The sequence below is a fragment of the Rhagoletis pomonella genome, unplaced genomic scaffold, assembly GCF_013731165.1.
Source record: "Rhagoletis pomonella isolate Grant_MI unplaced genomic scaffold, Rhpom_1.0 Rhpom_scaffold_00006, whole genome shotgun sequence".
NCBI lineage: Eukaryota > Metazoa > Arthropoda > Insecta > Diptera > Tephritidae > Rhagoletis > Rhagoletis pomonella.
This window is the reverse complement of record NW_023458560.1, coordinates 56,331,666-56,353,217: the sequence shown is the minus strand read 5'-3', so window position 1 is coordinate 56,353,217 and position 21,552 is coordinate 56,331,666. Positions and strand designations below refer to the sequence as shown.

General features: G+C 40.9%; 4 protein-coding genes and 1 pseudogene across 8 annotated transcripts in view; 3 read left to right on the top strand and 2 right to left on the bottom strand.

Annotated features, from left to right (window-relative positions):
• LOC118740984 (trans-1,2-dihydrobenzene-1,2-diol dehydrogenase) overlaps nucleotides 1-4,527 on the top strand; it is a 151,598-nt gene extending 147,071 nt beyond the window's left edge. For 3 of the 4 annotated variants that reach the window (XM_036472757.1, XM_036472762.1, XM_036472761.1), the window contains 3 exons: nucleotides 24-315; nucleotides 387-633; nucleotides 703-1,170. In XM_036472757.1, coding sequence (XP_036328650.1) covers nucleotides 24-315; nucleotides 387-633; nucleotides 703-957 — 794 coding nt within the window. In that variant the 3' untranslated portion in view covers nucleotides 958-1,170. Of the gene's footprint in view, nucleotides 1-23; nucleotides 316-386; nucleotides 634-702; nucleotides 1,171-4,437 lie in introns of those variants that run through there. The other variant, XM_036472758.1, reaches the window with a different exon arrangement.
• The window catches only part of LOC118740981 (mucin-5AC-like), a 130,956-nt gene that overhangs the window by 100,960 nt on the left and 8,444 nt on the right, over nucleotides 1-21,552 (bottom strand). The gene's annotated exons all lie outside the window — the stretch shown is intronic.
• LOC118740985 (trans-1,2-dihydrobenzene-1,2-diol dehydrogenase) lies at nucleotides 1,241-5,178 on the top strand. Its single transcript, XM_036472763.1, has 3 exons — nucleotides 1,241-1,820; nucleotides 1,892-2,262; nucleotides 4,438-5,178. Exons 1-3 carry the CDS (start codon nucleotides 1,451-1,453, stop codon nucleotides 4,705-4,707), a joined length of 1,011 nt encoding a protein of 336 aa, XP_036328656.1. The 5' UTR covers nucleotides 1,241-1,450; the 3' UTR covers nucleotides 4,708-5,178.
• Nucleotides 9,724-21,552, bottom strand: part of LOC118740980 — a 545,588-nt gene continuing 533,759 nt past the window's right edge. The window contains exons 2-6 of one of the 2 annotated variants that reach the window (XR_004993209.1): nucleotides 19,704-20,557; nucleotides 12,543-13,810; nucleotides 11,863-12,459; nucleotides 10,596-11,745; nucleotides 9,724-10,477 (exon numbers count right to left, since the gene is read on the bottom strand). Coding sequence is in view for 1 of the 2 variants with exons in the window: in XM_036472753.1 (XP_036328646.1) it covers nucleotides 10,669-11,745; nucleotides 11,863-12,459; nucleotides 12,543-13,810; nucleotides 19,704-20,418 (3,657 nt within the window). In the remaining variant the exon portion in view is untranslated. Of the gene's footprint in view, nucleotides 11,746-11,862; nucleotides 12,460-12,542; nucleotides 13,811-19,703; nucleotides 20,558-21,552 lie in introns of both variants that reach the window. The other variant, XM_036472753.1, reaches the window with a different exon arrangement.
• Nucleotides 21,228-21,552, top strand: part of LOC118741992 — a 2,587-nt pseudogene continuing 2,262 nt past the window's right edge.

Below are 21,552 nucleotides of genomic sequence, written 5' to 3'. Positions count from 1 at the left end.
TATCTATGTGTATTCCCCTTCAGATATTGTCTACATTGGCGCCTTGAACCCACAGCACTTGGAACTTTCTTCGCTATACCTTGAACATGGCAAGCATATATTGTGCGAAAAGCCACTATGCATGAATTACAAGGAAGCGAAGCAGCTTACTGATCTCGCCAAAAGCAAAAAACTTTTCCTTATGGAAGCAATTTGGTCACGTTTCTTCCCAGCTGCTCAATATTTGCGCCAACAGATCAAGAGCGGTGCATTGGGTGAAATCAAAGAGGTGGAAGTGGCATTTGGTTTTGATTTAAGTCATGTTGAACGTTTGACGTGAGTGTATTTAAATTTGAAAGCAAATTTGCCTTTAAGATTTATTAACTTTCCTTCTTATGATCTAACAGAAAAAAAGATTTAGGCGGTGGTGTTGTGCTCGACTTGGGTGTCTACACCATACAGGCTTCACAGTGGGGATTCCAAGAAGCGCCCGAAAAAATCGTGGCAAAAGGCGAACTCAACGAAGAGGGTGTGGATAAATATGTGGACGCCGTACTGCATTACTCAGGTGGGCGCGTTGGCAAATTAATCTTTGGAGGAAAGGAACAGTTGGCGAATAAGGCAGTCTTCAAGGGCAGCAAAGGCGAGATCACGGTAGGATTTCGGTTTATCTAAAATGTTTGAGTTCTTTAGTAAAAAAAAACAAAAATCTTAAACACGCAGCTAATCGATTTCTGGTGCCCCACCAAAATCATCGATATCGATGGTAAGGAGAAGGTATGGTCCTTGCCTAAGGGCAAACTGGCAACCAAATACAAGGATTCCGAAGGTTTGCGGTACGAGGCTGAGGCTGCACGTCAAAGTATACTAAAATCTGAAATCGAAAACGAGAATGTTACGCACAATGAGAGTTTGATTATTGCCAAAGTGCAGGATGAGATTAGACGTCAAATCGGTGTTGCCGTGCCAGAGGCTTAGAAGTAAATAAAAATGCATTTATATATTCATGCTTCTGTATGCATATAAACTGCCAGGCGCGGTATGTGCTTGAGTGTTTGTGATAGTGAATTATCATTGTTTTTGGTTTTAAAAGTGCATAGCATTCAAATCACCTCTAAATAATAGAGCGCATACTTGTATAACAGGGATGATAACCTTTTTTATTATAAACATTTTTGTTATATTATTTTACTGACATTGTATGTAATTTGCTTATACGGGAATATATATATATATTATCAATAACGAAAAAATAAAATAATATTTACATATATAAGTTGCGGCTAATATATTCAATGCACTCTTCAAGATTGCTACCATTGATAACCACACACCGATGCACCAAATCAAACCCACTTTTTTGGTTTGCAGTGATTTCGTCGCTGCTATTTTGCATTAGTTTACCAACGTACGTGTAGCGCGCAACTCTATCTAAATAATTCGAAAATATACTTGTACACAAGAACGAAAAATGCCTGTGCTTAAGTGGGGTATTGCAGCAGCTGGGCGCATAACGCATGACTTTGTCACAGCATTGTCCACCATTGAACAAAGCCAACATATGGTGGTCGCTGTGGCCGATGTGGAAGAGCACCGTGCTAGAGATTTTGCTAAACGTCATGAAATACCTAAATACTACGATGGCTTCGATGCCCTTTCTCTGGACGCCGAAGTCGATGTGGTCTATGTGGGCACTCTAAATCCTTTCCACTATCGCGTAGTGCGTCTAATGTTGGAGCGTAGCAAACATGTGTTGTGTGAGAAACCATTGTGCTTGAGCGTGCGGCAAGCTGAAGAGCTTTATCGTGTAGCAAAGGAACGTAACGTATTCCTCATGGAAGGTGAAGCACAACAATAAGTTTAATAGTAGTGTGTACTATTATGTTTTCTTTTGTTTCTTTCCCCACCACAGGCATGTGGTCACGCTGCTTTCCCAGCTATGCGCGGTTACATGAACTCTTGCTTGCCGATTGCATCGGTGAGGTGACACACATACAAGTGCAACATGGTTTTCGTGCGGATGTGGAACGCATCTTGCAGCGCTCACTTGGCGGTTCCATTACGCTTGATATTGGCCTTTATGCATTGCAGTTGGGTCAATTCGTCTATGGCTGTGCTCCCATTGGCATCAAATGCAATGCACAACTGAACAGTGATGGTGTCGATGTGGAAAGTGAATTCATATTGGATTATGGAAAGAATCGAAAGCTCGCTGCATTCATATCGGGTTTGGAAAATTTGGATAATTGCGCGAAATTGTTGGGCACCAAGGGTGAAATCAAGGTTGGTTATTTGCAGCTATCGAGTGCATGGTGTATTTCTTTATCAGTGCATATTAATATGGCCGATTGGCTGTTGATAAGCGATAATGTAAGCACCGGCTAACTGCTGTTAACAACAGCGACCACTCTAAACTGTGTTGCGGCGTGCTGCAAGAGTTATGATTAAATTCGTGTTATCAGCCAGCAGCAACACTTTATCAGCAGTTAGTCTAATGCTGTTATGAAAACAAATCCGGGTTTGACGTAACAAGCATACGTCAGCGGTGGGAAAAGTGCAAATAAATGTGCAACAAAAGCAATACTTATCAGTTGACGGGGAAAGAAATTGAAAAATAATTAACTTTTGAAAAAATGTTTTGTATGAAAATTTTTAAATCTTTTAGTACAGCAATGTAGTTCAATTCATTACCTTTTCAAAGATACCAAATTTTTGTAAATGAAATAACTATTAGAAAACTTATGAAAAATTTTGTTGACCCATGTTGATGACTTTTTCACTTTTTGCCACGCCCATAATTTGCAGGAAAAAATTAAAAAAAAAAAATTTGTAGGACCATTTCCGTCAGTTTTAGTGTGAAATTAAACAATTTGCAAAGTTTGAGCCAAATCGAAGCCCATCGCGCAGAAAATCAAAACTTTTTGTTACGTTTGTTACAAAAAATTTAATTTTGGCGACATATTTTTATAATATTTGAATTTTTCTTTTTTTTTCATTTTTTTCATTTTTTTTCGTTTTGGGAGAACCCTACAATTGTTTTCAACTAGTTTTTATTGTGTAACATTTATTAACTGGAACAGGATAATCATTTTATTCAAAATTGCTACTTTTTCTGCACTGCACTAAAAAGTTCAATACAAACACAAAAATTCAAAAAAATCGGGCTCAACTGGTCTCTTGAAAATAAAAAAAAATCTCAAATTTAGTGAAAAATAAAGGCTCCAGTAGATTGTGAACACAAAATGGCAATTTTGAACCACTGTGCGATGGAACGATAGTTGTATGAGCTTCCCAACGATAAAGACGTAGTGCAGCGAATAAAAATCCTGCAGCTACGCTAGCTTGGCCATGTTCGAATGAATACCGACGCTACATTCAACTCGGAACACGCTGGTGGTAGCAGAGGAAGAGGGAGGCCAAAAATTAAATGAAATTAATCAAATAAATTTCTTTTTAAAACCAAATGTAAAGATTGAAAAAATGTATATCAAAGAAAAAAAATTAATAAAACACAAAATAAAATATAAAAATAGATAAAACAATAAGTTTCCAAAAATTAAATGAAATAAATTGAAATAAAAACATTTCTCTGTTTAAAACAATTAAGTCTAAATAAATTAATAATAATTAATAAAAGAATAAAAATGAAAGAAAAGTTGATTATCATTGCTTTCTTCGCACAAATACTAAGAAGAGGGCAATGGAAAGGCAAAATTTTTTTTAGAAAAGAAAACGCAATTAAAAAGAAAAAACGGTTTTTGTTTTTATTTGATTTAATTTTTAGAAACTTATTTTCTTTTATAAATTTAATTTCCTAATAATACGAATCAAATCTAAAAATTGAAAGAAAATTAAATTGAAAAAGGTTTTTTTAAAACTAAATGAAACTAAAATGAAAACATATATCTTTTAAAAATAATCAAATATAAAAACGAAAAGAAAAATAAATTAAAAAAAGAAAAAAAATAATTTAGAAAACGAAAAAATTAAATAAGTTCCTAAAAATTCAATTAAAAGAAGAAAAAACAGTTTCTAATGAAATTAAAAAGTTAAAAGACAATTAAAATATAAATAAAATAAAAAATAAAAAATAAATTTCTAACAATAAACTAAAAATGAAAATTATGTATATGTATAAATATATTTTTCTTTTTAAAACAATAAAATCTAAAAATTAAATTAAAAAAAAAATTCGGCTGCCCGAAAATTCGAACTTTGGATCTCTCGAATGGCACGCCAGTCTTTTGCTCACTTGGCCAAAAGACTTTCAACTACGAGTATCTTAGCCAGAATTGCGCTGTAAAGATTTAACCCCTCGTTTTCGCGAAAATTCCGGCTGCCGAGATAGCTCGATCTTCCACTCAGCTGTCGAGGTGTTTTATAAAATAAATATGAAAAATATTAGTAATAAAATCGTATCCATTTACATAACAAATTACATACCCATCCTTTCCTCAGCTCAATAACTACTGGTGCTGCACATCGCTGACGAAGCCCGGCAATGCAACGGAATCTTGGCCATTACCCGCTGCTAAATTCGAATTCAATCACACTAATTCCTGTGGACTACGCTATGAGGCGGAAGAAGTGCGCAAATGCATCGAGAAACGTTTGCTGGAATGTCCATTGTATACGCATGCGCAAAGCCTAGAACTAATACGCATCGAAGAGGAGATACGTAGGCAAATAAATGTAAACTATGATGACGTATTGTGCTTGGATTTATGAGAATAGGACACGGTAAAAATGGGCTACTGGAAAGAAATTAGTTTAGATCATCATCGTCTACTTTGCTCAAGAATTTGTAATGAGATTGGAAACCGAGCACAACCCTTACAGGAATTTGTTCATTTCTTTTTATTATTATTAATCTAAATAGTTTATAACTATGTTTATTCGATTCGTGTTATGCAGTTACTGTTACATATATTACAGCTACATACATAAATTTATGCAAATATGTACCTACTGTATAATCTAAATATACATACATACACTTGTGATCAGCTAATTAAGCCAGCAACATTTTGATAAATTTTGGCTATTTTTCTTTTGTTTATTTAATGTTTATTATTTTTTCATGAAACTCTAGCTTATTTTATAGCAAACACCAATATAAATCCACATTTCAAACTTTTTACAAAAATTATAAAAAAATCTGTAAACTTTCAGCTAAATTTTAAACTTTTTATTGAGATTTTTTAGAATTTTTTATTTTTATTTTTTAGTATGCATAGCCTATTAAATACCAGGGTAACACTGTGCAAGTTTTAAGTTGCTGAATAATCGCGCTGATTTTTAATTAACCTTTTCTGACAAAAATATATTCGACAATTTTTTTTTTTGTGTGGAAAAAATGCGTAATGCAGTCAGAAAAAAAATTATTAAAAATCAACGCGATTCTTTACCAACTTAAAACTTGCTTGAAACTTCCCAGATTTTTTATAACTTTTGCACAAAGTTCGAAATGTAGATTTATATGGTGTTTGATACATAATAAGTTAGACTTTTATGAAAAAATAATAAACATTAAATAAACAAAAGAAAAATAACCAAAGTTGATCAAAATGTTGTTGGCTTAATTAGCTGATCACAAGTGTATTTTTTTTATTTTTTTTTATTCGGCTTATATTTTTGTTAATTAGGTTGTTTTTACTTTGCATTTTCAAATGTCTTAAATTTATTACATACACAAATTACTATCCTTTATGTACCGAAGCTGCTGTAATCACTAAATATTTTATTATATTTTGTTATATTTACAAAACTTATCGAAAGTGAATACTTAGTATGTTTCTAATAGAGTTTGTGTTAAAAAATTGCCAATTTTCGAAATTAAAAACAAATTTCCGTTAAACTTAGTTTACTTGCATTTTTATTAAACACTTTTTCGCCCGAGATTTTAAACTGGAAACGAATATACGGGCACAAAATTTCTAAAATATAAAAATTCTAAAGTTGACTTCACAAATTGAAGACAACTTTCTTTTTTAGTTTTACAAAACTCGAGGTAGCCACTCGAAAATTCGACATCAAATTAATTGGTCCCGGTTTTCAAGACTTTGAATAAATATTAAACCTTTTTCGACGTAAGGTTTAGTTTTAATAACTAAGATTCGAAATTCGAAAAATTAAATTTCGAAGATTCAATTTTTTTTATCTCCATATGTCGAGCGCCAACCTTTAAAAAAACGTATGCGATTTTTTTTTTGCTTTTTGAAGCAGAAATGACCCTAGAACAGCTACGTGTATTTCTGCATCAAAAAGAAAATTTTTAAAAAATTTCGCTCTCTTTTTTTCGGTTAGGTTTCGATATTTTGTCTAGTTTTATGAAATTTTCTGAAACAAAACGGTAGATTGATAAAGTTCACCGAAATTTTCGTGCGTTTCTTAGCATTTTTTAGTTTAAGGCGCCATCCATATTATATAAAATTTTGTTCCTCAATTTCTACCCTCGAGTTTTATACTACTTGCATTAAAATGCTAGTATGAAAGGGGTTGCGGTCGGCGTTGCCACAGAAGTGAAATATCTGGGTCTTATCCTGGTTTTCAAACTCCGAGGAGGACTCGCGTTGAAGCGGCCACCTCTAAAGCTACGAAACCTCTGATGGTGTGCAAACGTCTAGCGGAAAAATCCTGGGGTTGCACCACAAGTATCCTAAGTTGGACAAACACCATATTAGTACGACCAGTAGTAACCTTTGGGGCAGGGCATCCAGGACTACTCTGGCAACGGTGAGGCAGACCCTTACCAATATTCAACGGCTGGCGTGAGTCTGCATTACGGGGGCAATGCGCACATGTCCGACGGCAGTGCTGGAGGTAATTCTGGAACTTGAGTCATTGCAGCTTTCAGCTGTACAAGCTGCAGAGCGAACGGAGTACCTCCGTCAAAGAGAGACAGGTCTAGGCGTTCACACTAAAGTGGAATACAGATGGCTCTAAAACTCCTGAGGAGATTGGAGCAGGCGCTTACGGCCACAGACTGAAGCTCTCGATGCCCCTTTGGACCTTACCAAGCATCTTTCAAGCGGTCGTCTATGCCATTAGCTTGTGTGCTGAGATTAACCTTCGGCGGAAGTATCGCAGCGAGAGGGTCCTAATTTTAAGCGACAGCCAAGCGACACGCAAGGCTCTTATCCTTCTAGATCAAAGCCTAAGTGGTTTTGGAGTGTGTACGGAGGCTTAATGCTCTGGCTGAAACCAATAACATCCAATTGCTATGGGTACCAGAGCACATGGGAGTGGAAGGAAATGAGGAAGCGGATCAGTTAGGCAGACTGGCTGCTGCCTCGACCCCGATAGGACCGGAGCCTGGTCTTTCAATAGGTCCCAACCGTATAAATGAAGCGCTCAGGAAGGAAAACACCAAACTATGGGGATTCCGCCGAATCAAAAGCTTACGCAGGATGCGTTCTGATGCCGCACAATTTCTGGTAGCTACTACCACAGGAAGCGTCAAAGCATTTGCTTGAGACAGAACCTCAAGCTAGGCACGTAAGAAAGCATCTCTTCGAATATATGGGCGGTATGCAAACACACCTAACACAGCCGAGGAGGCCGATGGCGTATCGGAAAGCACTAGCGGCATCCATAGATAGTTCGTCGCCAGCTTCAGTGACACTCGACCTATGAATGTCGCTATAGCAGCCCAATTACCACCAATAACAGAGGCGCCTTTTTTTGTGTTGTATGTTAAGCTATGGAATTAAGACACAAACAATAGGCACATCTGAGATAGAATAGTTTGTCTGACAGCGCTGAGTTAATATAAAGTTAGGATAGTTCATCGAGGTAAGATAGTCTTTCGCACGGCCTTCAAGAAATGATATATTGACTAAACAAAAAATATGTCAAAGTGTATCGATGTAACCTTCTCGTGATAAATAAAACAAAATTTAGGAGCTTGAGAATTTTAATAGTAAAAATTTTACAATATTTTGACTTTAAATCTGGTAAATTTGGCATATTATTGAAGCTTATTTATAATTTTTGCGATTTTGAAAAAAAAAATATTAAAAAATTTTCAAGCCCCTATAATTTTAATTTTTGTGTGTCTTTATTTTGTACGTTAAACAAAATAAAACGGTGCCCCATATGTTGATGCTTTAAGGATTATTTAAGATAAATTTTTTCGATCTTTCTTGCGTTCTTATAGCCGTTTTAAATCAACTGCAGCGGAATTTACTTTTAGAAAATCATTTGTTTTTAGTGTGGAAAAAAAACAGAGTTCCACAATTTCTTCCGGCGTTTTGTTTGTTTAGCCAACGAAAACAAGTCTTAAGTTTTCTAAAGTCCGATCTCTTTTTGAATGAACTGACCATTAAATTTCAATTAAAATTTTTCAAAAACCAAGTTTTTCTTGGACATAGTAAGTGTGGACCAACTATGTAACAATTGCTGCCATATTTCAGCCTTGTTGCTTTCTTGATGCTCCGTTACTGATGATCAGCTGGAAATCTTGAAATGCTGCAGAAATCGCACAGTAAAAATGTTTATATTGTATTTGATTTGCTAGTGATGAGCAACGTATTATCAATCTTTCATTCCTCGAACGCAGAGTCGCCCAAATATTCGCGTATTGCCACCCATCGACTATTTGAAGCTGAACTCACAGCTATAAAGTAGGCTGCCCAGTGGCTGAAACTTCAGAACTGATTTTGAATAACCTATTCGCCTAATTTAGATATCCAGAAAGCTCCACAGAAATTGGCAACTAAATACACAACCAAGGATGCCAGATGACAAGGGTATTTTAGGTATCTGCAAGCCGCTGACTTAACTCGAGCTTAAGACAAATTTCTTCCAGCTGGCTAATAAAATATGGACTGTAGCACCACCGTATAGGGTACCAACAGAACCAATGCTATTTGCAATTGGAATAATTCCAACTCTGGCTGATTATGGGTCACTGCTTTATGTGTCTTTGACGTTGAAGAAGTCGAGAGCAGCGAACACTTTCTTTGCCACTGTCGATATTGTTGTTGTAGCAGCATACAAATTCCCCAAAGAGTTATGGGGAATACAGCTGGAATTGCAGTCCTTGGCCGTATATAGATCTGAGTCATTCGGATTGCCACTACCGTGGTCTGGCAGCGCAGTCTGTATCAGTACTTTTACTACTGTCTTTCCGAATTAAAAGCTCGTCGAAAATTTGCGAACTACCACTCTTCATGAGGAAAACTGCTCTGATATATTTTAACACATTTTCTACAATAGTTAGTGCAAAACAGTTTGCGAATGTTTTCCAAATACAAAATAATACATAAACAGGCAGGTTTTACAATTCACTTCCGAGTGAATTTCAATCAAATTCGCGACTTGCATATGTCACTTCTGTGACTCCGCCAAGGAGATATCAATACACCTTCTTTTGGGATGTGAGGCCGTTTCAAAAGCACTCCCTACTCGCGGCATCTATTCGGAAATTTATAGTCTCTAGGGCTAGCTGAGGTGTTGTGAGGAGCTCAGAGCATAATAGGCCGACTGATCGCAGTTTTTACACGAAAGTGGGCAAACTCAAAAGCATACTTATGGCGTTTCCATCTCTAGCACAAATATTGCCTTCTTCTTAGTATTGTGTGAGAAGAGGATAATGAGGTAGAAAGAAAACATCATTAGTATTTCATAAAAATTTTAGGGTTTCAATACTTGCGAAGTTCTCCGAATAGTTAAAAAAGCCGTTAAAATTTTATGTAGAGCTTTGGAGTTGAACTTATTTCAAGATTATGTGTAAAAGAATTCCTGGTGTTTTCTACAATTCCAATAATTTGCAAAACCGAATTTATTTGAATGCCATCTTTATTTTCAGAAGCTTTGTTTATATGTATAATTTCCGTCGCTGTATCTTTAGTAGTTATAAGCGAATTTAAAATTAACACAAGTAAAACTTAAATAAACACTAAATAAAAAAGGAAAATGAATGAAAAATTAAAAGAAAAACTATAAATTTTGGAAATTATACTATACCCATTTTAGTTTGAACATACGACAATTACATATTATGCAGTATGCGTATACATATTTAGGCATAGTTTAAAATGAATATATTATTAACTTGTATTATACATTGATTAACACTATTATATAAAGTATGTATGCGTTAATATTAAAAAGAAAAAGTGTTAATTAATATTTGTTGCAATTTTCCATTGTGTAAGCATATGTGTAGGTGTTTTTATACAAATTCTATACATAAGTTTTTAGTTTTCATGGAAGTTATGCAACAAAGCAGAAACATGAAATTAACATTACTCATTGGAGCGAGCTAGCTGCTAATACGCTGCCGCTGCTTTACCACAAAAAATTCATTCATTCATACGGCTGCTTGCTCGTCAGCTTATGCATACATATTCGTTTTGTTTTGTATTTATTTTGATTCGTTTTTTAATATTAAATATATATATTTATATTTATATTTCACCTTTATTCTCTGCATTTCTGTCTGCTTTTCCTTCGTTTACTTCAGTTTTACGCTTAGTACTTCTACAAGTATATGCTAATAAAAATCAAGTCTTCCCTTAAAAATTGCTAACAATGTAGTAGAAAGAAGCATAGCGTAGCGTTGCATGATGCAGCGTAACGCATGTGCAACTGTTTATATGTATTTATGTTATGTTTGTTTATAGCGGGCGTGTGAAGATGAATGTGTGTGTGCCTGGTTGTAACAAAGTCATCCTTTTTCGCAATTTATTTGCACGCCGAATGCACTGCGCTTGTGTCAGTATTGGCAGTGACAGTAGTTGTGATTGCAGCAGCGCTAACACCACTAACTGCGCAGCTATCAGCGACTAATGCAACAACACTGCTAGGCGTGGCATTTGCTGTTTCAATGCCTGCGCACGTAGTGACAGCTGATCCACCACTTGGCTTCTCCACTGTATCGTCATTGATGTCAAGATTTTCGCTGGCAGCAGGTGTCGGTTCAGTTTCTGCGACTGCGACTGCTGCCGGTTGCAACGCTGTCTTTTCGCCGTCATTTTCATCATCTCCTGAGCATTGTGACTCTGTGATTAGCGTTTTTTCGTCTTTTGTTGCAACCTCATCGGCCACCTTTTCTTCAAGTTCATACTCAGTTTCATCTTCTTGTTCTTCCTCCTCACAATCGGTAGTAACGCTGCGGCTGCTTATGAGCGTACTTGTACTAGTGCGACCACTAACGCTCAAACAAGACGTTTGCGAGATAGCCACAAGCGTGGCCGTTGTATGGCGATTTTGCAGTAGTAAATCATTGATTTGTGAGAGCCGCGCTGCACTGGAAATAGGTGTGCTAAGTTGTATGAAACTGCTGTCAGAGCCAGTGCCGTTGTCGCCGAAGCCACTGATGTCACCGATACTATCATTACCGGCAAGCGTTCTATTGCTGTTGCTGCTGCTGCTGCAGGAAGTGATTTGGATTGTGGTGATTTTGGCAGCGCTGCTGTTATCGCTGGTGTTAGTGGCGCCGCAATCGTCATTTCCAATGTCAACTTCTGTAGCGCATTCAACGAGCTCACGGCCACCACTGTCATCAATGCTGATGCAGCTGGGCGCTGTGGTGCCGACAAGCGCATAGCTGCTGGTGTCTTGATACTGTGCCGCAGCTGCTGTTGTGGTAGCAGTGCCGTATGGTGGAAGCGAGGGCACGGCGCATGAACTGTATGTGGTCGGCGGTGGCAGCGTAGAGTGTGTGGTCGCAGCTGCAGCTGTCGTAGTGCCGCTCTGCTGGCTGTGCTGTGGTAGATAAGCTGCGCTTGATGTTTGCTGATAAGCGGTGAAAGTGGAGACCTGCAATTAGAAAAAAATATAAGATACGTTTCAATTGTAATAAAAGAAAGGCTGCAGGTAGCAGAGCAAAAGTCATAGAACTACGTAAAAGGAGTTACGCTCGGCACAAGTACCAACCTGCGTTTGCTGCACTGCCGAATAGTTGTTATTCTGGTGATAAGCGCTTACAGTGGCAGTACTTGCCGCCGTGCCAACTGCGCTGCTATAGGCTGGCACCATTTCGCCGTACACCGGTGTGGCAGTAGCGGGACCGGTGAATAGATTCGCCGCATCTAAAGTGTCTAGTTGACAGCTTTGCTGCTCAGTTGTGCTCACAGCACTGTAGTGTGTAGAGCTGCTGCTCTGTTGCTGATAGTAATTGGCTGCCGGTTCGCTGGGATATGCGGGCGAAGCATAACCGGAGCTGTAATTTGATTGTGTTTGCATGGCATAGTAACTGCCGGGTAAATTATTGGCGTACGATGGCGTCGGCGGTAGGGTGTTTGCGAGCGGTGGACCCACAGCGGTAGCAGTTGTGGCACAGGCGGTTGCCAAGCTGTAGCTGCTGACAGTACTGTAGAGTGGCGGATTTTGCTGTTGACGATTTTCCATCTCCAGTCGCATAATAGTGTGTATGAAATGTGTGCGTACGCGCGTGGGATTAAATTCGACGCGGCCCACTGTATTGCCGCATGCATCGCGAGTACAACCGCAAGGAAACATGGCGCGATCGACCTGTTACGAGTGAGCATAAGCACAGATAATAAGTAATAAGAATATTGGCGAAGCATTCACTTGCGCATTCGTCTTCAACTCACCTGACACTTTATTCCCGCTTGACTGCAGGCACAAGTTTCCGGATCACAGAACTCCACACATGCGCAGCCGCACACCTCCCGCGAGTTTCGTATGTCGCGACATTCAATCTTCTCGGCAGCGTCAATTTTGCGTACGCCAGCTGCTTTAAGCAGAGCGCGTCGCTGTTTCGGTGACACTGGCTGTAGAAACCCATTCGACTCGGCATCCAAATCGGAGCCGCTGCCCTCACTTAGGTAATCCTCCTCGGACTCCTCACTGTCGTCGCTGGATGAGCCCCGTGGGTTGATTTCCTGTAATTGTAGGCGATGCGCGCGCCGCAACTCTGTCGCATGTTCGGCTAGTGTTAGCGTTTTAAAGCCAATATGGCGTGCACCCATGCCCAGCGTACAACCGCCCGCTGAGGGCACACAACCGAAACCTTGTTGTCTTGGAAAATAGTAAACTTGTACGTTTTCGAAATTAATGGAACGCTTAGGTTTTTTAACTTGAGAGCCGCCAGTGGTTGCGAGCTGAGTTTGTTGCGCAGCGTCGACAAGTGCCTCTTCCTCATCGAGGCGACGTTTCAAATTTGAACGAAACGGCTTCGCGACCGCTGCTAGCGGCGGCAATGCAACAGTGACAGCAACAGGCACAATTGCGCTGGAAGCGCCTGCCACACCATCTGTTACTGTTAAATTGGAAGCAGTGTCGTCGGTGCTGCAGCTATTACTTGCGCTTGTTTTCGTTTTGCCACCAGTGGGCGTATTTGTGGCACTATTATCGCAGGGCGTCAAGTGGCTAGTGTCTCCCAGGCTGGCCAGTGTCGTCTGGAGCGTGGATGTCTCGCTGCCCAGCCCTGAATCGGAACCATCGCTGCGTATCTCTTCCGCATGTTCATCACCTTGAGTGCTTAGTGTTGTTGTTGCTGCATTATTGCTGCAGCTTGCGCTGCCGCCGGAGCTATTGCGCTTCTCTTTGACTACATTAGCCGTAAGCTGCCGCTGTGGCGTGCTTGTAGGCGTATGTATTAATTGCGGCTCGGTTTGTAAGTCTTTTTCTGCATTTGGCGTTGTAGTATTTGTCTTTAATTCATCGATATTGATCCATAGTAAATCGGCGCTAGTTGAAGCCTCATCATTGGTGGAGGAATCTAATGGATTTGAACTATCCTTAATGGCCGAAATCGACGGCTGTGTAAAGTCGTCGATGGCTAGAGGATCGTCGGAGGGCGCATCGGAAGCAATGGAGGAGTTCACATCGACATCGTTGAGTACGATGATTTCACTGTCTAAAATATATAAAGAAAATTGGAACAAAAGTAAAGGGGTGGTTGTTAAATTTTTTTTTTCAAATTTGGGGATAAATAGCAAACGATAGGAACTAGGGACGGGACAGCCGGTTCTACGTACAGGAATGACTCGGGTTTTACCCGACCAAGGGCTGTTGTTTCGGCGATCTAACCCCGTTTAGGTCGGCGAAGTATCTCAGAAGTTGTTCGTCCATAGGACTACATTCGCTACGTATTCTTCTGCTCTGAGCTGGCATCGAGTCAAACCCAGGGACAGAAACCTACATCTGCTGTGTATGCCAGATACGACTACACAACTCCACCTCAGTCAAGTGTAACGCTTGCGAGCAGTGGAGTCACCTCAGAGTCTGCTCAGGATTACGGACACATCGGCAGTAGACCACGTCGTATGTGGCCCCCTGCTGCTCAAACAGAGCAGCCTCCACGGCTAACCCCAGTCCACCTGAGCAGCCCCACACAAACACCACAGCACAACAACATAACAACACAATAGACCACACCACAACCACGACAGACCACAGAACACACAAAACCGCACCACCACCCACACGCCGCCGGCAGACCAGGATATTCGGGTACAACGTGCACCGTCGAGATCGCGAGCGAGATAATGGTGGTGGCTTAGCGTTCATCACGCACCACACCGTGCAGTATCGTCTCATCGAAGCAGACATCGACCGCGGGGATACCACCCTAGAATGTCAGGGCATTGCTATCCGGTCAGGCGATGTTGAGCTCGAAATATTTAACGAATACATACCCCGTCACCAGCTGCTCGGCAGGATATCACCTGAAATAGGTGCGCTACTCAGAGGTGAAAACCGTATGGTAGTTGGTGACTTTAATGCGCACCACGACCTTTGGCACTCAAGCCTGTCAAACGTAGGGATGCAAACGATGCATCGATGTTTCTGAAACATCGATAACATCGACCAAAAAACCGATGTTTACCATCGATATTTGAAAATTACTCAACATCGTAAAATTGGCGATATATCGATGTCAATTTTAACGATGTTTTAAACATCGACTTTAGTTTCGGTTCAAAATTGCCATTGCGTTCACATCTTTATGTTATATTCTTTGGGCTCTGTCACACGGTCAGTATTTATTGATGTGATCCAAGTATCGCGATATTTATTGACGGTGTAGTATGCAGTATTGATGGATCGTGATCCATCGCAAAATTTCTAAAAATTTTGAAATCTGGATCGCGGATCGCAATACCGTCAATAAATATTGAACGTGTAGCACTTTCAAAACGCGATCTATACATTTCTTCAGTACATCTTTTACTCTCATAATGTAAACATCGGCTCTGCCTTCACTCTCGGGGCTTAAAATCTTCAAAACAAATTGAACAAGTCTTAAAATAATTGTGGAATGCGTTATCTGTAAATTATACGTACAAAATAAAAATATTTTCTTGCAAATACTGACGCGATAAATATTGAACATGTAGCATTCGTGCGCGATCCATCAATCCATCAATATGGATCGCGATCCAAATATCGTGATAATTACTGACCGTGGGACAGACCCCTTTGGGTAAGTGTATTATGGGTGATGGCAGCCCTGCACTTAATAAAAGCAATTGGCAATGTTGAACATAGGCGATTTCCATGACGATCACTGTATTTCAGGGTTTGCAGGTTTTACAGGTAAAGCGGTTTTCGCCATTAATAAACCTTATGGAAGGTGGCGTATGTTAACCGCTTCCTGTAAAAACCTGCAAATCATGAAGTACCTCCAACATACTTATTAAAAAGAGAAACATCGGAATATATCGATGTATCGATAGTTTTAGGGCGATTTTTGTCGGCATCGATGTTAGTGTTTACGATACATCGAAATATCGATGTATCGATGTTGGCACTGAAAATTTGCATCCCTAGTCAAACGATCGTAGGGGATCTGACTTGGCTGAGCAGATAGACGATTCGACATTCTGCACTGGTATGATAAACAGCATATCATGGCGACCTATGCTGACTTTGGCATCAGACCATCTGCCCATAGTCATCTCGATCGATAAACCAACCGACTTTGCTTTCGCGAAACACCGGACCTATATCAACTTTTCTAAAGCTGATTGGAAAGGCTTCGCGGAATTTACTGAAAACACCTTCGCTGCTCTCCCCACACCAACCGACGTCCACCTTGGTGAACGTAAGTTCCGCAGGGCTGTCACCGCTGCTGCAGCTCGCTTCGTACCGGCAGGATATATTACGGACCCACGTCCAAATTTTCCTGCTGAAGCGGCTGTTCCAGCCGATGAGCGTGACAGCCTTCGTCAGGCCGATCCCAGAGATCCCCGTATCAGGGATCTCAACGCGGAGATTCGGAAACTAGTGAACCTACATAAGCGGAAGAAGTGGGAAGAGCATCTGAAGACCTGTAACTTCACCTCTGGTGTGAGTAAGCTTTGGTCAACCGTGAGGTCACTGTCCAATCCGACGAAGACAGAGTCGAAATTTCTTCGGGCGACCATGCTTCGTCGGACCCGGAGCGATGCGCGAGCTATTTTAGCCGGCAGTTCATACTGCATCCTCCGGTAGACAAATCCAAGCGTCGAGTTACCAGAAGGTTGCCCAAACTGCCAACCTGTGCGCCTCTTGCTTTCACTTGCGGTGAAGTTCAGGTGGCCATCGGGAAGGCGAAAGCCTCCAAAACCATGGATCCCGACGGAATATGCATGCTGATGCTGAAAAATTTGGGTCCTGCGGGAGTAGCGTACCTAACGGAGGTCCTCAATCTGTCTATGGCCACTTTCATCATCCCAGACATCTGGAAGGTGGGGAGAGTGGTCCCACTGCTCAAACCGGGGAAACCTGCCAACAAAGGAGATTCGTATCGGCCGATAACACTCCTTTCCCCGGTAGCGAAGACACTTGAGGCCTTGCTGCTCCCGTATTTCACGAACAGCCTGACCCCAGCGAAGCATCATCATGGTTTCCATAAAGTGCACAAAACAACAACAGCACTTAACGCCATAAACACTCAGACTACTCGTGGCCTTAACCGTAACCGTCCCTGTGAGAGAACGATTCTAGTAGCGTTGGACTTGTCAAGGCGTTTGACACTGTCAGCCATTCCACGCTACTAGAAGATATAGAGCCTTCCTCTCTCCCACAGAGGCTCAAACGGTGGTCGGCAAATTATCTGAGTGGTCGACACTCGTCGGTAATGTTTAGAGACAAATCGAGTAAACTCTGGAAAATAAAACAGGGGGTTCCACAGGGCGGTGTCCTTTCCCCGCTACTGTTCAACTTTTATATTTCAAAGCTCCCTCAACCACCAGAGGGAGTCTCAATTGTCTCTTACGCCGACGATTGCTCGATCATGGCGACTGGGAATGGAATTGATGACTTGTGTTCGAAAGTAAACGGGTATCTCTCCGAGCTTTCTCGCTTCTTCCCTGCAAAGTTTCTAGCCCTCTCCCCTACGAAATCCTCTGCGACCTTGTTCACCACCTGGACGAAGGAGGTCAGGCTACCGCTGGGAATTCACGTCGATGATACACCAATTTCGACGGTGAATAACCCCAAAATACTCGGAGTAACATTCGACAGACTGCTCTCCTTCTCTGCGCACGCAACCGCTATTGTCAACAAAGTACAGAGCCGCAACAAAGTCCTCAAGTCGCTAGCCGGCAGTACCTGGGGCAAAGACAAAGAAACATTGCTGGCAACATACAAGGCAATAGGCCGGCCGGTTTTAAACTACGCAGCACCAGTGTGATCGCCGGGGACTAGTAAGACGCAGTGGATGAAGCTACAGACAACACAGAACACCGCACTCAGGACAAAATGCTCCCAATCAAGGAGCATAACATAATGCTCTGCAAGCAGTTTCTGATTGGGAGCCACAGATGTGGCCACCCAAACAGACAGCTGCTGGCAGAGGAGCCCTCCCCTATGCACGTCAGGAGGCATTTATACGAACTGACGGACGAAGTCCAGAGGTTCCTTAAGCAGCCTCTGGACCCGTCAGCATACCGACTGGCCCTGAGCGGACCTTCATTTGCCTCGGGAGACAAGAACCACAATAGCCCAACTTCGCTCTGGCTACCTGAGCAGACTGAACGCGGATATGCCAAATGAGTGTCCGGCGTGTGGAGAGACCCCTCATGACTCGAAACATCTCTTCGCATTCTCGGAATACCCGACAACCCTAACGGCTTTGTCCCTGTGCACCGACCCAGCGGAAGCTGCACGCTTCCTAGGGCTGCCGTTAGTGGAACCTGACAACAACGACTGAGATATCAACCGATCTGGGCGGGGTTGTTGTAGCCGCTACAACAACAACAGGGACGGGATTTAGGGTAGGTGCTTGAGCTTTTTAAAGCCACAATCCTGTTCAGCGGTTCCGGCATTTGAATCTGAAGCACCGTGGATATTCGTTCGGATCGGACAAAATTTTGGGAGTGTTAGTTTAATGGGTTCACGGGGTACGTGAGAAAATGGTTTGCGTAATGCGGGGAACTTTTACATGCGAGCTATACTCCATTAATTCGAGACATCTGAAGCTTTTTCTGTAGTGAATGGCGGTGGCGTTAGCCTCTCATTGAATGTCGTTCTGTCAAGACAGCTGCTACATCGATTGTGTTCTGCTAGTCTGCGGGGACCAAACTGGCGCAGCATAATTTAAACCCGACCGACCAAATGCCTCGTATGTTGACAACAAAACAGCGTTTCCTTGTCGTTGCCACAAGTGCTGATGGCAGGCGATTGTACATCCCTGTTTGGCTTTGAACTTTTCACAGTCGTCGATGTTTGCTTGAATCCTTGAATTGGTTAAGCGTGAAGCTCTCTTATCTACACAAAAACAGTTTTAGACGGACTGAGCAGTGCAGTATGCGGAGGTCCTATGGCAATAAAACAACCAGATGGAAGCTTCACCCGAAGTGAGGAAGAGAGGGCTCTAGCTCTACTTAGCAGTTGGATAGCAACAAAATCTTTTAGGGCACAAACTACACCGACATCAACAAGATCAACCGAAAGGTATACAAAAGAGAAAAAATATCAAAAAGCTCAACTCTGTCGCACAGAAAGCTTTAAGAATGTGTTCGTTCATTGAGACAGCATGTTAGTAACGGAAGTTAACTAGTGTTAGTCTGTAAGAATAATTTGTATTAAAAGACTGAAATAAGAAACAAGTAAATATATTGAGCTCCACATAGCGTGACATTCTAGGATGGTAGCCTTGCGTATGATGTCTGCATCGATAAGACGATTTCTACGGAGCACATTAGTTGTGGTTAGCTCTTGCATGGAAATGGGAAGGAATGAAGATTGAGGAGGAGAAAGGCTCAGAAGTGCGATACTCAATGGGTGATACGGGGCGCCAATTAATTAGAGGCTACAACCGTGTGGTTTCTGGTCTGAGGTTTGACTAAATGCCAGCCCGAGTAAAAAGAAAATAAAAAATGCATAAAAACTCTGCTGCGAGTTTTTGCCAGAAATGAACAACGATTCTTGTCTTCGTTCATTATTTATTTGGCAGAATTATTATGTAAACTGGAACGAATTCCCACAATCCCATGTCATATTTGTTTTGCAGAGAAACAGGTTACGAAGGCACTTTTATATGAAACCCCATTAAGAAAGGAGCAATAAATAGATGAAGTAATAAAACAGCTTTCCCGCTTTATTTTCTGACATTCGGTTGCCTTATAGTCAAATTTTAAAGACAAATTTTCAAAACAGGCAGTGCCACAATCTTTCTTCTCGCTCCAATTACTTCACCATGCCCCTAAGACCATTTTGTTGGTTGAGCCAAAAATGTTGCAAAACTTTGCGGTAGATCTTCTCAAAATTATTATTCTCAGAAAAAGCCTTGTGTTTTAACTTCGATAAAAGCTTGCACTTACCTTCGAATCGGTGCTCCTGATAACTTGGCAAATTCAAAAATGTTTCTTCAGCATCTTCCTCCTCCGTGACAAAGTAATCCTCAGCAGTATCTTCTCCACCACCAGCAGTGCCATCATCACTTAGCACTGAAATTGCTTCAGCACCTTCGCGTGGATAGTCATCATATTCATCTTGTGAATCAACTTCAATGCCATCACTATGATCGCATATTGAGTCCTGGATTAGCTCCAAACTCTCGACGTCATCTGCATCCACTTCGTCTGTTAGGTTTTCCACCAAAGATACACGTTTTATTGGTGCCCGCAGCATAACACTGCTTTTAATTTGCAATTCAATATCAACGTCGGTGTCATCGCCAGCGTATACGGCAACGTCCCCGCCAACGCCATTCAGTTCTTTAGCGTTAACCACTTGCCCCGGGTCGCTATTTCCATTTACACAATTCACCTTATTCACTTGTATACGCTTCATTTCTTTATGCTCTCTTGGATTAATTATAACTTTGGAAATACTGCTTTCTTTAGCGTAAATCTTCTCGCTTTCACCTCTTGTTACTTCACTTTGTTTGCAAATTACTTTTGTTGCTTCGATGCCGATTTCTTCAGCGCCACGTTCTGTTTCGTTGTCAGCTCCTGTTGTAGTATTACCAAAAATTGAGCTGCCGCTTGCATTATTCTGTATATAGTTGATGAAATTCTTGATTGGTCTGAACATTCTATCTGCGAGAGAATTGCAGTTTGTTCTGCTGTTAGCGGCTAGCAACGCAACAGCTTCGCTGAAGCGCGTGCGGTGGTTGCTGGAGTGATTGAGATTTTAAAAATTTGTTCGGAATTTCACGCAAGATTAAATGCATCTGAAAAGAATGTGAAAGAAGAATTTGGTAAAAGATTTGCTACCAAATAATAAACAAATAAAATAATAAAGGATTTGACAAAACTTTCTTAGTTCCAAGGAGCTAGAAAAATCAATCAAAAGCAGTAAACACTAGGTAGCGCTGGTTGCACAATGAAGGTTATGCAAATATGATTAAAAATTTTTTATATTTAGAATTTTTTTGTTAATTAACATGCATTTCGCTTTTTAGAAAAAAAGGAAGAGAGAAGTTGCTGGCAGCTCAAAATACTCAAAATACATCCATGCACATGCCTTTTCGCGAAACGTTTCCACGACATTCCGGATGTCAAAACCAAAACGACCTAGAGTTTGAAGATTTGGCCAACGATTATAACTCTCGACAACCTTTACCTCCTACTTTCAAGTGTTAAAAAAGGATTGTTGTTGTTGTTGTAACAGCATACAAATTCCCCAAAGAGTTTTTATGGAGTGATGCTGGGGTGCCGTCCATGACCAGATATATGTGCCAATATAAATCTGGGTCGTTCCGGTTACGTAGGGTTGTCGTGGGAACGATAAAAAAAAATTGTTTCTGCAGTTTTGGGTTCTATGCAAGGTAGAAACTGGAAGGCTCAATGCAATAATCCGACCCGAAAATTGAACAATCCTAGGCTTATGAGATCACGGGAATGCTTTCAGATGGACAAGAGACTTTCGATTTAGAGAAATTAAATAAAAGTGCGGCGACGCCACCACTCTGGCTAACTGCGTAGATCAGCCAAATTTGCAATCGATGTGGTTAAACCCCACTAACAATACAATTGCTACGACGGGTACGTTTCAGTGTAGTGCAGAAAGGCATAATAGCCATTAACTTTTACTTGTCGGCCCTATGGGCTTTAGAAGCGCGCGCTTTAAATTTGATACCTTTTTTTTGTTAAAAGGCAAATATATACACACATATGTATGAACATGTAACTCAAAGCACTCATAAAATATATACTTAGTAAAACT

Bases quoted from the DNA above. Each gene is read 5' to 3' on its own strand.
- LOC118740985 (XM_036472763.1), top strand. From the start codon at position 1,451: ATGCCTGTGCTTAAGTGGGGTATTGCAGCAGCTGGGCGCATAACGCAT. The intron at 1,821-1,891 runs GTGAAGCACAAC...TCCCCACCACAG, and splicing joins TAACGTATTCCTCATGGAAG to GCATGTGGTCACGCTGCTTT. The intron at 2,263-4,437 runs GTTGGTTATTTG...TCCTTTCCTCAG, and splicing joins GCACCAAGGGTGAAATCAAG to CTCAATAACTACTGGTGCTG.